Source organism: Anomalospiza imberbis, chromosome 5 (assembly GCF_031753505.1).
Source record: "Anomalospiza imberbis isolate Cuckoo-Finch-1a 21T00152 chromosome 5, ASM3175350v1, whole genome shotgun sequence".
Taxonomy (NCBI): Eukaryota; Metazoa; Chordata; class Aves; order Passeriformes; family Viduidae; genus Anomalospiza; species Anomalospiza imberbis.
Genome location: NC_089685.1, coordinates 16,844,393 through 16,858,150, shown reverse-complemented (window position 1 = coordinate 16,858,150; position 13,758 = coordinate 16,844,393). Strand labels below are relative to the sequence as shown.

General features: G+C 36.5%; 1 protein-coding gene across 12 annotated transcripts in view; it reads right to left on the bottom strand.

Moving 5' to 3' along the window:
* The window catches only part of TAFA5 (TAFA chemokine like family member 5), a 472,577-nt gene that overhangs the window by 57,803 nt on the left and 401,016 nt on the right, over positions 1–13,758 (bottom strand). For 7 of the 12 annotated variants that reach the window (XR_010998987.1, XR_010998988.1, XR_010998989.1 and 4 more), the window contains one exon: positions 10,141–12,790. The exons of the other annotated variants lie outside the window; for them this stretch is intronic. Coding sequence is in view for 2 of the 7 variants with exons in the window: in XM_068189768.1 (XP_068045869.1) it covers positions 12,732–12,790 (59 nt within the window). In the remaining 5 variants the exon portion in view is untranslated. Of the gene's footprint in view, positions 1–10,140; positions 12,791–13,758 lie in introns of those variants that run through there. 12 annotated transcript variants of the gene reach the window in all.

Here is a 13,758-nt window from a genome sequence, read left to right as displayed (position 1 = left end):
CACACAGAGACTGCTCTCTGACTGTAAAACAAGTTCTCTCCTACAGTAGACCACATCAACAGCCTGATCACAGGCGCCTATGTTTTGCCAGAACAGCAGCAGCCCTGAGCAGCTGAGCAGTCTGGATAATTCTCCTGCATGCTTTGATTCTGGACTGGCTTATTAGCAATAGATATGTGTTATAAAACTGCAATTACACTGTATAGGGTGCTGTGCTACTTCCTGGCACACAGGTGATCCTAGATATCTGTTATTAATACAGCCTGGATTCAGGAGTTTGGTGCAAAGAGACAAGAATTTTACACAGGGACAATTCTATATTGGTTCACTTCACATTGTTATGCTCTGCTAATCTCAAAATGTCATGACTTCAATGATGCTAAAAACAAATACATGAAAGTATACACCCGAAATTAAATATAGGGCATGTAAGTAAAGTTACTGATTTGGATTTCCCATTCTGTTACATAGTGGTGCAGAGTAGCAATGAGGTACACTCTTCTCAGTGGCGGCAAACAGGACAAGAGGCAAATTGAAGAACATAAAATTCCATTTTAAAACAACAATTTCTCTTTTGCTATTACTTTTTATTGATAGGGTCATCAAACAGTGGAATAAATTGCTGAGAGAGGTTGTGGACTCTCCATTGATCAAAGCACTCAAAGCTGATTGATCAAGGTCCTGAGAAACCTGCTTTAGTGGACGATCTCTACCAGTTCCTACCAAGTTCCACTATTCTGCCAAAAGACATATATTTTAGTGAATAAGTCAGCTGCTTCTAAAGACATAATAATATGTATATCCCCTGTGAAGAGAATTGCATGAATATGCTGATGCCAGACCTTCCAAGTATTTTCTACTAGAGGATCAAAACTGGATATTTTTTTTAAATGGGTTACACTCCCCCATGATAGGACAGATTGAAAAACTCAGCATGCCATAATATGAGTTACAAAGGTTCCTATTCAAAGCCATCTAGTAAAAAACAAAATATGCAGTTTCTTGAGATTTAGCAAGTCCCTTTTTTTTAATTTAAAATACTATTCATTGCACTCCATTCCACATGCCATGCAATCTACTTCTCTGTTCCTTCCTCCCAAAGCACCACCAAACCTAAGTTTTATGAGGGTTTTGGAGGAGGGGAGGAGGTAGAGAAGAAGATTGAAGGAGGTTAATCCAGCCATTTCTTTTATGGACTACCTGTTGCTAGTGACTTCTCAACATATGGAGACAGCAATGGGCAGCAGTGCTGAATCTTAAACTCAGTGAGGTGGTCTGAATGGAGTAGTCTTAATGGAGTGGCTCATCTTCAGTAAACACAAGCCAGTGGGAAATCATGGATTGCAGTTGTGTATTAGTAAGTGCACTATGGTTTTCCATTGCCTGCAATGTACTGTCAAAGTAATTCTAAAGCCTCAGATATCTGGAACTGGCTGCATACAGGAGACAGACATAAATAAAATGTCAAAGGCATTTGCTTTTCCTTCTTTAATCCACTGAAAATACAATTATCCCCAGAGACAGAGAAAAGGGAATTTTTCTCAGTCCTGCAGGAGATTGCCAAGAAGGGTGTCTCTTCAGGCTGTATTGGCTTCACTAATTTACTTATTTCCTGATTTCCTTCAGGCCTCATCACCTTTGTTAAGAAACAGTACTGTACTTTTTTATATTCGTGTCTGTAATTTGAAAGTTATTTTTTTTTAAGTTACTTAAGTGGCTTTGAGGATCAGTGGAATTTTGGCTTGGGTTTTTTGGGGGATTTGCTTGTTTGGTTTAGGTTGTTTTGTTTTTAAAGACAGTTGCTATTAAAATGTGCTGGATTAGAGACTAAATCCCTTGCAATTAATGAAGAAACATGTTAGTGTAAAAAAACCCAAACAAGTACAAGGGAAAAAGAAAAGCAGCTGTCAGGGACCTCAGTGAGGAGGATCAGGGCTGCCCTAGGCCAACTCCACCCAGCTTGGCCAAGATGGAAACACCACTGGAAAAACAGATTTAATAATGTTCAAAACACTGCACAGCAGTGAAAAGTGAGGTAAAGCACTGTGAGAAACAGCCCTGTAGACACACGGATCAATAAAGAGGAAGGAGGGGAGGTGCTGCAGGTGCCAGAGATAAGATTCACCTGCAACCTGTGGAGGAGACCAGGGTGGAGCAGGTATTTCCCTGCAGCCCTTAGAGAGATACTACTGGAACAGATATCCACCCTGTAGCCTGTGGGAAATGATACGTGGATGGTTTAGGTGGATATCCTGGTTTTGGCCAGGATGGTGAATTTTTCCACAGTAGCTTTGAGGGGGCAGAGGCTGAAGCCCTGTGGATGTGTGGAGGTTGTTATTCTGCACCACTCACTTCACTGCTGGGGAGCAATAGTAAGGGGCTCTCACTTCCAAAGAGGGGCATGTGACTGGCACTGTCAAGGATCTCCTGCCGTTTCATTCATTGTCTCAGGGGTCATTCGGTGCTGGATTGGTCAGTGAGCATCTTTTGAATGTAAACCACCCTAATTTTGTATACTTTTGTTATTAATACTGATTCTGTTCCCCTTTGTTTTCTTGTAAATAGTTCTTATCACAACTCAGGATCTCTCTTTTGTCTCTCTCACCAGAGGGGTTGGGAGAAGGGGAGAAGCTTGTGGTTTCCTTTTAGTGGGAAAAATTTATTAGTGAATACCATTCCTAAATCACCACAGTGGATATGGTCTGAAGGAACTGTGGCATGTAGCAGACCCACACACATCTGGTTTTCCCTTGAGGACTGCAGCCCCTTGTAAGTAACTCTCAGAAGCAAGGAAAAGTCTCAGGAGGCAAGAGCAGCAAAGAGGCTGTTAGGGACTCATCACTATTCTCCCACCCCACATCCTCCCTGTGCCTCTTGAGGACAGGAGGAGGAGGAATTCGGAATGAAGTAGTGAAGTTGAACTTTGGGAAAAAGAGGAGAGAAAAGGTGATCTTTAAATATTGTCTTTTTTTCTTACTATCCACACCTATTTTATTGTCAATGCCTTGGACTAATTCTCTCAATTTCAGTCTGTTTTTCTTTAAAGATTAATTCATAGAATATCTCCCTGTGCCTGTCTCATTTTCTTCCACTGTCCTGTTGAGGAGCTGGAGTGAAAGCAAGGTGTAGGTATCTGGCTGCAGGCCAAGGTTAATCCACCATATGTATAAAATCCAAATAAAGTTACCTTGAATATCAGGAGCAGCAATATATTTGAATTCATTGTCAACACGTAGATAGATTCTGTGAAGAGTCTGTAGCCTATGAATATATGTACACTATGTGCAGTACAGGAAGAATCCCTCTGAAAATACCCTACTTTTCTTAACAGTACCATAGAAGATGTGAAGACAAAGTTTGTCTTGTAAAGATCAGCATCTCCAAATGGCCAGAAGAACCCTCACATATGGAAGACTAAATATCTCTCCCTCTACCACCTAAGATCTACAGATTATATCTCTAATTTTTTTTACCAATGTTGATGTCATAACTCCTGAGTGTAACTAACATCTATGAGACTGAGAAAGACAGTAAGCTCAAACCAGACAGTCTTTCACTATATATGTACAATATATACACATACATTTATATATTTAAGATAAAAATATTAATAAAATGGTAAAGATAAAGTTATCCTTTACCTATGCAAAGATTATCCCACAGTTTTTTTTTTTTTTTCCTTTTAATTATCTATTTTCATACAATTTTAACCCAAGAAAGATGTTGTATTCAGGGCCTTGAAATAGGAAATGCTATTTGGTCTTTCAGTTAATTTGACACATATTTAATATCTTACCACATTTTCAGGTAGCAGAGGGATCAAGGTGTCTCATTACATAAGAGCATTTTGATATTCTGAAATGGGGCTGCAAGGTGTAGCATTTCAATACTTGAACACTTTTAACTCACACTTATTTGAGCCCTGCTAATGGAATTAGAGAGTTATGATGTTTCCTGGCAGTAGGTATATTGTCCTGTAGATTTTTGCAGAACTTCCATTATCATTAAAGGGAGTTACACACTAGAGTAACAATGTCTATTAATACAAATAGCATCTTCCACAAACAGTCTTCTAAACTGTAATTTGGGTGTCCTAAAGCTCTCTAGTCATTCAGGAGAAATTACTCTGATGTCAGCCCTTTAGAAGCAAAGAAACATCCATTCCTCTATAACCACTCACAAGAGACTCTAAAGCAAGACTTTTTTTCTTTTTTTTTTTTTTTTTTTTTTTAGTTAGTGGAAATGTCTTCTATTCTTGAGCCTATTAACTTGTAACAATAGGAATAATAGGAGCTGAGACAGGTGTAGAAAGTTTAATTCTCTTCTTTCTTGTGAGCTTCAAATTTAAAAAGGGAGTTCAAAATTCATGATAAAAAAGGTTATTAAAATTCATGAATGCCAGTATAATATAATTTTGATCTGCACAGTTTTTCAGGGATTGTTGTCAGTTTCTATTCCACTGTTAGCCATCATTAACAGCAAATATGACAGATACACTAATGAAATTGATTTGGTCATGTTATCAATTTAATTCAAAAACGTAACCCCATTTTATTACCATGTAAGTTATAAAGGCTTATAGGCTAATGTCATCTGTCACTGTAAGAGTTCTCTGCCAGACTCCTTAATAAATAAATGTATGTTTATTTTATTTTTTTAATATTTTGAATTAATTACTTCAGTGCAGCAGTAATGCTGGTTTAGCTCATGGTAGGACTGAAATATTGGTCAATGCACTCCAATAGGGGAAACCTTTCAGTAGAATGAAAATAGCAATAGAGTATTGCCTTGGAATCTTGCTACAGCTGAGCAATAGATCACTGTGCAGCAATATTCCCTGCAGTCAGCTCACTGTCTAAGAAATGAATACATTCCTCATACCCCTATAAGAGGTGTGCCTTGTTGTAAGGATGTTTTTTTAAGGTACAGTGAAAGCAGGACTGTCCTCAAACACATACCTCTCTCATTATTAACATTAGAAGGCTCAGCAAGACATTCCTCCTTGTAGATGGCAATATTTCTTTTGAGCATTGATTATCTGATGAAGCCACTTTATAGCTTTTATATTTGTTTGGAAAAATAACAGACAAGGTTGGCTATCATTATGACAGGTGTCATGAAATTGCGTCATTAGACACAGACCTCTGAATTATTTCACTGAGTGACTAAATGTTTGAGCTTGGGAAACTTCTCAATTGTGAATATAAGCTTAGGCATTATCTTAAAAAATGGAATGAATAGCAATATTTTTACTTCTGGTTCACATTTGTTCTTAAGGAAGAACTTGTTTGGAGCACAGGAAAATACTGTTGTATGTAAATAGTTGTTTTACAAGCTGATTGCCTTGTTTTTAGACTATGCCATCTTTAAAAGTAAGTAGAAAGTCAACAAGCTTTAGTGTGCATCTATCTAGATTTGTACTTCTAATTATTCTCAAGACAGTAAAAGAATGATATAAGATTTCTGAAAAAACAAAATTTTATTTTTAACTGGCTAGAGATACTGAGGAAATCTTTAATTCCTGTTCATCTCAGAAAGCCATTCAAATTGCAGTAGTTTCATATTATGCAACCTGTAAAAAATCCCCTCAAGAGTAACAAACCTGAGGGACAATTGCCACCTGGCATACAAATGCTCAGCTAGAGGCAACTAAAAGCTGGGCTTTTAGTTGGTGCTGCACCACACAGTGCCAAACCCACACCAGTAGCCAAATCAGGATGACCAACCTTAAAATAATACCTTTAGGACTGCTGGTAACCATTGCAGTGGCTATATCTGCACAGCATTACAGGGTGCAACCAACGGGAAAAAAAGGAGAAGAGACGAAGCTTGCTGAGTTTTTCAAACTGCTTAAGGAAACTACAGTCATCATCTAAATAATACAAAGTGTCCTTGCCATGGAGTCAGTGACAAAGATTTCTTCCAGTAATATTTTGTTAATCCATGAAGAAAAGTAATGAAGTACAGGAAACACTAACCTGATGTCTACAATTAAATGCAAAGATTTCACAATAACTTTTCCCTCTTACTGTGTTTATCTTTGGGTTTAGACAGTTTTCATGTCTAAAATTTCCTGATTTGGAAGAAACTCTACAGCAACACATGTAAATTCCTGGAAAAGCCTTCATCTCAAGAACAAGGCGTGGCCATTTGCTCTTCTCAAGAACTATCTGTGTCATTTTCAGGGGTGTTAGTTTCCTGTGCACAGTGAGGCCATTGTTATTTACTTAGCTAGAATTTGTGCCCCTCCAGAGCTCACCCTCATGTGATTTATTTTGCATGAGCTGAAAGTTACATTATCATTCTCATGTTGCCCTCTTCAATATTCTGAGAAGAAACAAAACTGTCTGTGGAGAAAACCAAGTGCTTCATGGCTTCACTGAGGCAGAAATTTTAGGTTGTATCAAATTAAACATAATTATCTTCAAACACCAGCATGCTTTTTTGTTTGCTAATAGCACGTCATTTAGGCTTATATGTTTTAAAGTTGCAGTCCATGTTGAATTTCTGCTCTGGAGTCTGCTTAAATACATCTTTGTAGAAGTGAATGGAGAGTGTAGACAGAAGTAGCCACATTAATTTTCATCTCTCCATGCGGAGATTGTCTGCATATACAGGAAGAAATATATGACCCTTGCGCTTACACTTGCTTTAGTCATTGTGCTGGGAAGGCCCTCTCTACTGCCACTGGGGGTCTGTGAGCTGTTCTGTGCAATGTGTTTGTACATTAACAGCCAGGCTGTTAATGTACAAACACATCAGGCTTCTACTACCCACTTTTTGTAGCACCTTCACAGTTCAGTAAAAAATTCTGGTTGACAGCTGATGTCAACCTTTCCTGTCATTATAGCCTCTGCCTGAGGTGGGTGACATCTATTCTTATGTCAGTGTGAGAACCAGACATAAGAATAGATGTCACCCACCCGTCTCATTTCTTGGGAACATAGAAATGTATACATCAGCTTCTTCCAGTGCAGTGAAGACAGACACTTGCTCACAGTGCTTTATACAATGGTTTTGAGGTAATGCTCAAGCTCCTTAGATAATGTAAACTGCTCTCTATACGTGCTAGCATTGTTCCTTCTGTTATGTCAGACTCTATACTAACATAAATACCTTTGGAGTTGTTACTCCTAAACAAAGATCTTTTCAGAAATATTCCTTTTTCATTCTAGATTTTGGTGTGGGTTTTGTTTATTTGTTTGTTTTCTTTTTTACATTAACAGTACTTATGTGTGTTTGGGTTTTTTCTTGTAGCTGTTCTTTGCATGCTATTTATAAATACTTTTAGAAAAACTGGGGTTTGATTATGTGTTAATCAACTTAGTTCATTTGCACAGGTCTTTTAGCATCAGTGCAGCACAATATAGTGTTTTTGTGTCACTTTCACTAGCCTAATATTGGCAACATCAAATTTAGAAAATTGTGGGTATGGTCTGTCCAAGTCAGATGTGGAGGACATAAGTGCCACGAGCACATTGTACTTTGTGATTACAGATACATATTGTAAGCGTCCTCCAATGGCTTGCTGGAGTTCTAAAAAGTCATAACTAACATAGGATGACCATATGAAACCAGTGACTTGACCTAGGCATTGAGTAGCTTGAAACCAACATTAGGATCTATTTCAAGAGCAGAAGTCCTTTTTCACATATTTCCAAAAATTTGACATAGTTGAAGCCACAATTACTTTGAAGTTGTAAGAAATGATAAATTGACACTCCTGATTTTCAGTTTTCCATTTTCTGCTAATATTTGGTGATCCATTTTGTCTCTGCATGTCTTCATATGCCTCCCATATCTTCACTAATCTGTGTTATTTACTGATACTAACAAACTGTGCAATCTCAGTATTCATATTTCATTCAAAGTCAGGAGTACAGGAACTTGTGTCGATTCTCCCACAGAATTGCTCAGTATTAGTCACTATCTATTCTGGCTTATTGTCATTTCCACTTTTTAGTTTAGTTCCCAGTTTTTAGTTTGTTTTTAATCAGTGACAGAATTACCTTTTATATATTACCCATGGGTCTCTAAGTTTAATGGAATTTATATCTCAAAAGAAGACAGCCATTATCAGTAAAATTCTCATCTCTACAGTTAAAATAATGTTTCCTTTCTTATTTCCCTGTTTCAAATAATACTCCTTTTGACTCCCCTACCATGTATTGAATACTAAAAAACACTTATTAAACACTACATACTCTGAAATGAAAAATTTTATTTTTCTCTGGTCTTGGTTGTTTTTTTTCCTCAGTTTCTTTCTTGACCTCCTTTCTCCTCTCAAGCCCCAGTCTGAAAGGAGAAGTAGAATATTGTGATTTCTGTCCATCTTTATTTGCTTAAGCCCAATGTGAGAGATTGATTACTTTAATGTAGGATCAATTCTGTGATGTCAGAAAAAAATAGTCAAGCCATTTCTGTCTTTGTCTGTTATTCATGTATATGTGATTCTTGGTATGCATCATACAAAGATGTTTAAAAGGAAATGCCTTCTTATGTATTTTTTTAATTGGAAAAGATACTGTATATATGTAAGTTTATGTCACGAAAGAGCTGGTTCTGGGTGTGGCTTTCTCCCCTGATTAAATATAATAGATATTTCCATTTTGGTTTGGTTTGGGGATTTTTTGTGTTGTTTTTTGTTTGGTTTTTGTTGTTGTTTTTGGTTGGTTGGGGTTTTTTTTGTTTGTTGTTTGTTTTGGTTTTTTGCTTTTTGGGTTTTGTTTTTCTTTTGGCTTCTTGTGCTACATCCACTGCTGGCTTGTTCATTTTTTCTTTCCGCGAGTTCAGTTCCCCAGGCATTCAGTGCTATGATTTTTCTGTCATCCAGTCATTTGCCATCTTCTAGTTCAGCTGTTCCTCACAGCTATAAAGGCTTTTCAGACACAGTGTTGAAGTCTTTATTTTCTTCTCAAAACTCTAATTAGTAATCAGGATTGTGATGAGTAGACTATATGAGATAGTAACTGCCTGGGTTAAAGATTTATGCAACAGCACATGGGTACAATTTCAGTAAACAAGTGAATGATTGAGAATACCACACAAAAACCTGAGCTGCTGCTAAGAAGAAATGAATTGGCAAAAAAAAAAAAAAAAAAAAAAGAAAAGGCTAAAAGCATAATTATGAAATTGGTGAATGATGTGTCACATTGATTGCTATAGTGTGCCAATGTTTGCTCCATTTGATATCCCAGATATTAAAAGCAGTACTTAAGTGTGTCCTTGCCCATGCTAACAGAAAGCTACATAGAAGGTGTTTTCAAAAAATTTTTGAAGGTGTACTGTATTTCTGGAGGTTGTTTTTATTTTTCTATTATGTGTTTTAATGTATTATTCTGTTCCTTTTCAAGCGTGTTTTGAAAAAGTTACTTGTGTGCAAAATGAGAAATGACGGATATTTAATAGCATTCAAATAAGACATTACCCTCTGTGTTTCAAATTCTGCTTTGGAAGAGGCACAGAAAATACTTTCAGAAACAAACACAATTTTTTATGTAACTTAGTTTTGTAAAATTAAAGTTCACAATATTCTGAAAACATATTGTTCCTGAGAGAGAAACATTTCACCACTGCTCTTAGAGTAGTAATTCACAGTGACAAAGGCAGCCAGTATATTTTGTTTGTTTAAAACTATACATTCTGGGGGAGGACGGAAAACCACGAAACACATTTTAAGTGCCTTGAAGTGTCTGTAGTACACAAGAGACTCAGAAACTAGAATGCACCTCTGAAGAGTAATCAGAATCTTTTTTCTTTGATAGTTCTTATCCAGAGTAGACCTTATAACCATGTACATCTACCCTTTTTTGAGTATTTAACGTAATTAGAAAAAGAAAGACATAAGGTTGCATATTCAGAACTGATTGGACAGTATGATTCTAGATGTAAATATTTCAGATGTCCATTCTTAGATTCTCTTGTTCTTAGAGGATCCATTTTCCTGAAAATAAATGACCATAATATGATCTGTAACTGAACACACCAAAATGAACGTACCCAAGACATGAAAATGGAGGGGTAAAACTTCAAAAAACATTTCATGTCCTCAATTTCCAATTCCATCTTCCTGTCTGTGTTCCTACCTTTCTTATCATCTGGTGAAATTCCTTTGGTGATGTCATGCTCAGGGAACAAGTCTCACTTATAAAAGGATTTTCTTTATTTTTCATAATTTAGCTGAACCAACACAAAACTGAATACTGTAAAGCAACAAAAATGATGCAACATCTTTCATTTTTTCTATGTTTACTAAATAAGGCTACGAAGCTCCCTTTAAAATAAATCAAAACAGAGAGTTGGTAGAGTGAGGGATCTGGCTCTTGAGGTCTACATGTACAGTAAATCTATTTACCATCATTTATTGCATGACATTTTAAACCTGACATTGCTCATCTATAGTGCAGTCAGTCCATAACACTTTACAAGTGGCTGGGCTTTAATTGCTACTTTGATACTGGTCAAAATCCTATGATTAAATAAGAATTTTGTATATATTTATTTTGCTTGAAGACAAAATGACCCATAGTTCATATTTTCCTGCAACCTCTGCATTATATAAGCCTCAGTGTTTGAGTAGGCTTTAAAAAAATTCTTTAATCAACTTTTCATTTTTGTACCTTTCATCTATGGTCACTTGAATAATCTCTATATCTTTTTCTTTAGTAGAATAGAACTAGCATTACACTAAAAGTTAATTGGAGTATTAGGTAGTATACTTGAAACCATAATACATTTGCCTGGAAGAAATTAAGCTCCCTTGTTGAGTGTATCATACCAATATGTACTAAACTTATATGCCAAAAGGTACAGTAAAAGGAACAAGGTTTTGTTTCTGTTTTATTGTAATTTCTCCCTTGTCTATGCTGTCTTTGCTAAATTTTCACTAACCAATAATGCTGAAAAAGTGGGCTTTCTAACAATGAGGTAAAACACTGAAAATGGGATCGAGGAATAGGCTTCAAATTGACCCTAACATAAAAGTAGGGAAGAGAAGAGGGAAGAGAGGGAAGAGGGAAGAGAGGGAGGGAGGAGGGGAGGAAGGGAGGAAGGGAGGAAGGAAGGGAGGAAGGAAGGGAGGAAGGAAGGGAGGAAGGAAGGGAGGAAGGAAGGGAGGAAGGAAGGGAGGAAGGGAGGGAGGAAGGGAGGAAGGAAGGGAGGAAGGGAGGAAGGAAGGGAGGAAGGAAGGGAGGAAGGAAGGGAGGAAGGAAGGGAGGAAGGGAGGAAGGAAGGGAGGAAGGAAGGGAGGAAGGAAGGGAGGAAGGAAGGAAGGAAGGAAGGAAGGAAGGAAGGAAGGAAGGAAGGAAGGAAGGAAGGAAGGAAGGAAGGAAGGAAGGAAGGAAGGAAGGAAGGAAGGAAGGAAGGAAGGAAGGAAGGAAGGAAGGAAGGAAGGAAGGAAGGAAGGAAGGAAAACCTTGCTATGAAGAGCAATGAGTAAAATATTTTACACTCTATTTTTATCAGTACATAAAGACAAAAAAATAAAAATAAAATAAAAATAAAAAATGCCTTCCAACAGTGCAATGGTTGAATGCATTTATGTAATATAAACAACATTATTCTTTGCTTTTTCTACACAGTCCTCTCTGGTCATGCTTTACATCCAGAATGTCCCAATGGAAGAAAGCAAACGACACCGGTCACTTCAGAGACAACTGAAGTAATAAAACACAACTTAACTCTGAACCACTTTTCATGACTGTCAGAGTTATCACGTTAATTGTTAAATAGGATTTTCTACAAATATACAACATATAAAAACTGTTAAATATATAACTTTAGGCTTTTCAAAATACATTTAATGATCTCTTTCAAACAAGTGTTACTTTTGTTTTCTCTTTAATTTCTTTCTGGTGCTAAATGGTGTATCAGATGAGACATAGGCCACAGATGACCAAACATGCTCTTTGCAAATACTGTATTATCCAACTTTAACTATCAAAAATGGAACTGTAGAAGAGGCATGTTTAACTGGTTAAAACGGAAAATGATTTTAGTACGAGAAAGTCAATCTAAGTACAGAGGAATAAAGGTGCTGTGTAGACAGTTTGTGTTCTTTTTGTCCAAGTTTTTCAAACATAGGTCATTTTCTCTCAGTGCTCCATTATGTTCTCTTGAACATGGCATTTCAAGAGCAGGTCTCTGAGTTAGTTTTTACTTCAGCTTTCCATAAAGACTTCTGCTGGACAACATTTCAGCTTTGTGAAAGCTGGAATCATGTCTTTGTGGAGACCTTCAATTTAATGACATAACTCTCTTAAGAGTAAGATTGTGTCCACTTTAAAATAGATTTTGCTCTTTGGTCTATTGTAAATACTGAAAGTATAAGAAAATAAAAGCAATTCAGATAGTTTAGGGCACAAGAAGAGTTTCTCTTTTGCACCTCAGTGTCCTCCCATAGGCAAAACAGTCTTCTCTAAGGCTGATTGGGATGATACTCTTCATTGTAGCAGACTCTTCAGATTGAAACATGTAGGTTACAGCAAGTCCAGCAGTGGTGTATAACGTAGATGAAATGTTAACCATGAACTTTTTTGTATTGCTAATGCCCAAGCATATCTCTTTTTCTATATTCCTTAGTCCATTGATCCTTAGAATGGTAGAACAAACTTTAGCTCATAATGCAGAGGAATTATGCTGTCATTCATGAGATACAGAGAAACAGACAGTTGAGTTGATGACATATAACAGATGATGATCAACAGCAGTGAAACTTGACTAAGTTAAGTAGCTCACAGAGAGCCTAAACCACTCCTACGAGGATTCTGTGTTGCTGCATTTGTCAGGAGACCTGTAAATCAATAAGAACAAATGAGTCAGTGTTTTAATTTTCAATTCTGCTTGTCTTTGCTGTCCATTATAAAATACACTGTAATGAGGTTTTTCAAGGAGACAGTTAATGAATTAGAAGATATTTATTTTGCACAGCATTTTCCCTGAGAAAAAAACATATGAAAAAGCATATATTTTATTATAAAAATGTTATGCTTTAATAATTATTTCTAATAAATTATAGCTTACAATAACGTCAATGCCATCTAATTTCTACTAAGCTTCATGCACATTCCTTCTCATAAAAATCATAGAATGTTCTTTTACACACATTAAAGTTACAAACAACAATGTCAAATATACATGGTGATTAAGATTACTTTTACTTTTTATGTTCAAAATGTAATGAAAATGGACTCGAAAGCCATGACCATGTATTAAAAATGCAAATATGTTTGTACTGGAGGCTTTTCTGCAGTTAAGTTTCAGAAGAGCACTAGACTGTGCCTAATTTAATCAATACTGCCCTCTAGCGATGCTATTACAAGTGCAAATTAATGTAAATAATGGTTATTAATAGTCAATTTAATCACAAAAATTGTTTTAGTTACACACCAGACAAAAAAAATAATCAAAACAAAACCACAAGAAACACAGAATACAATAAAAATAGGCCCAATGAACCTGTTGCAAAGAAAATTGAATGGAAGAAGCATTTCTAAAAAGAAGCAAAGTTCACACTATTAAAGAAAACAAGAGTACTGGAAGACAGCACAAACACAAATGAGAAAATAATGACTTATTTATACAACAAAGAGCCAGCTACTCATGCTCACCCAAAATATGCATTTAGAAATGGTTTAGAGATTCCACAGATTCTGTATACACCAAAATGTTGTGGGGTGTATTAAGCAAGCATGATTGTTACAAAATGCTGTTTGCATTTTCAAACACTATCTTCTGCTTTGGCATTGTTCTGTCTCCAAG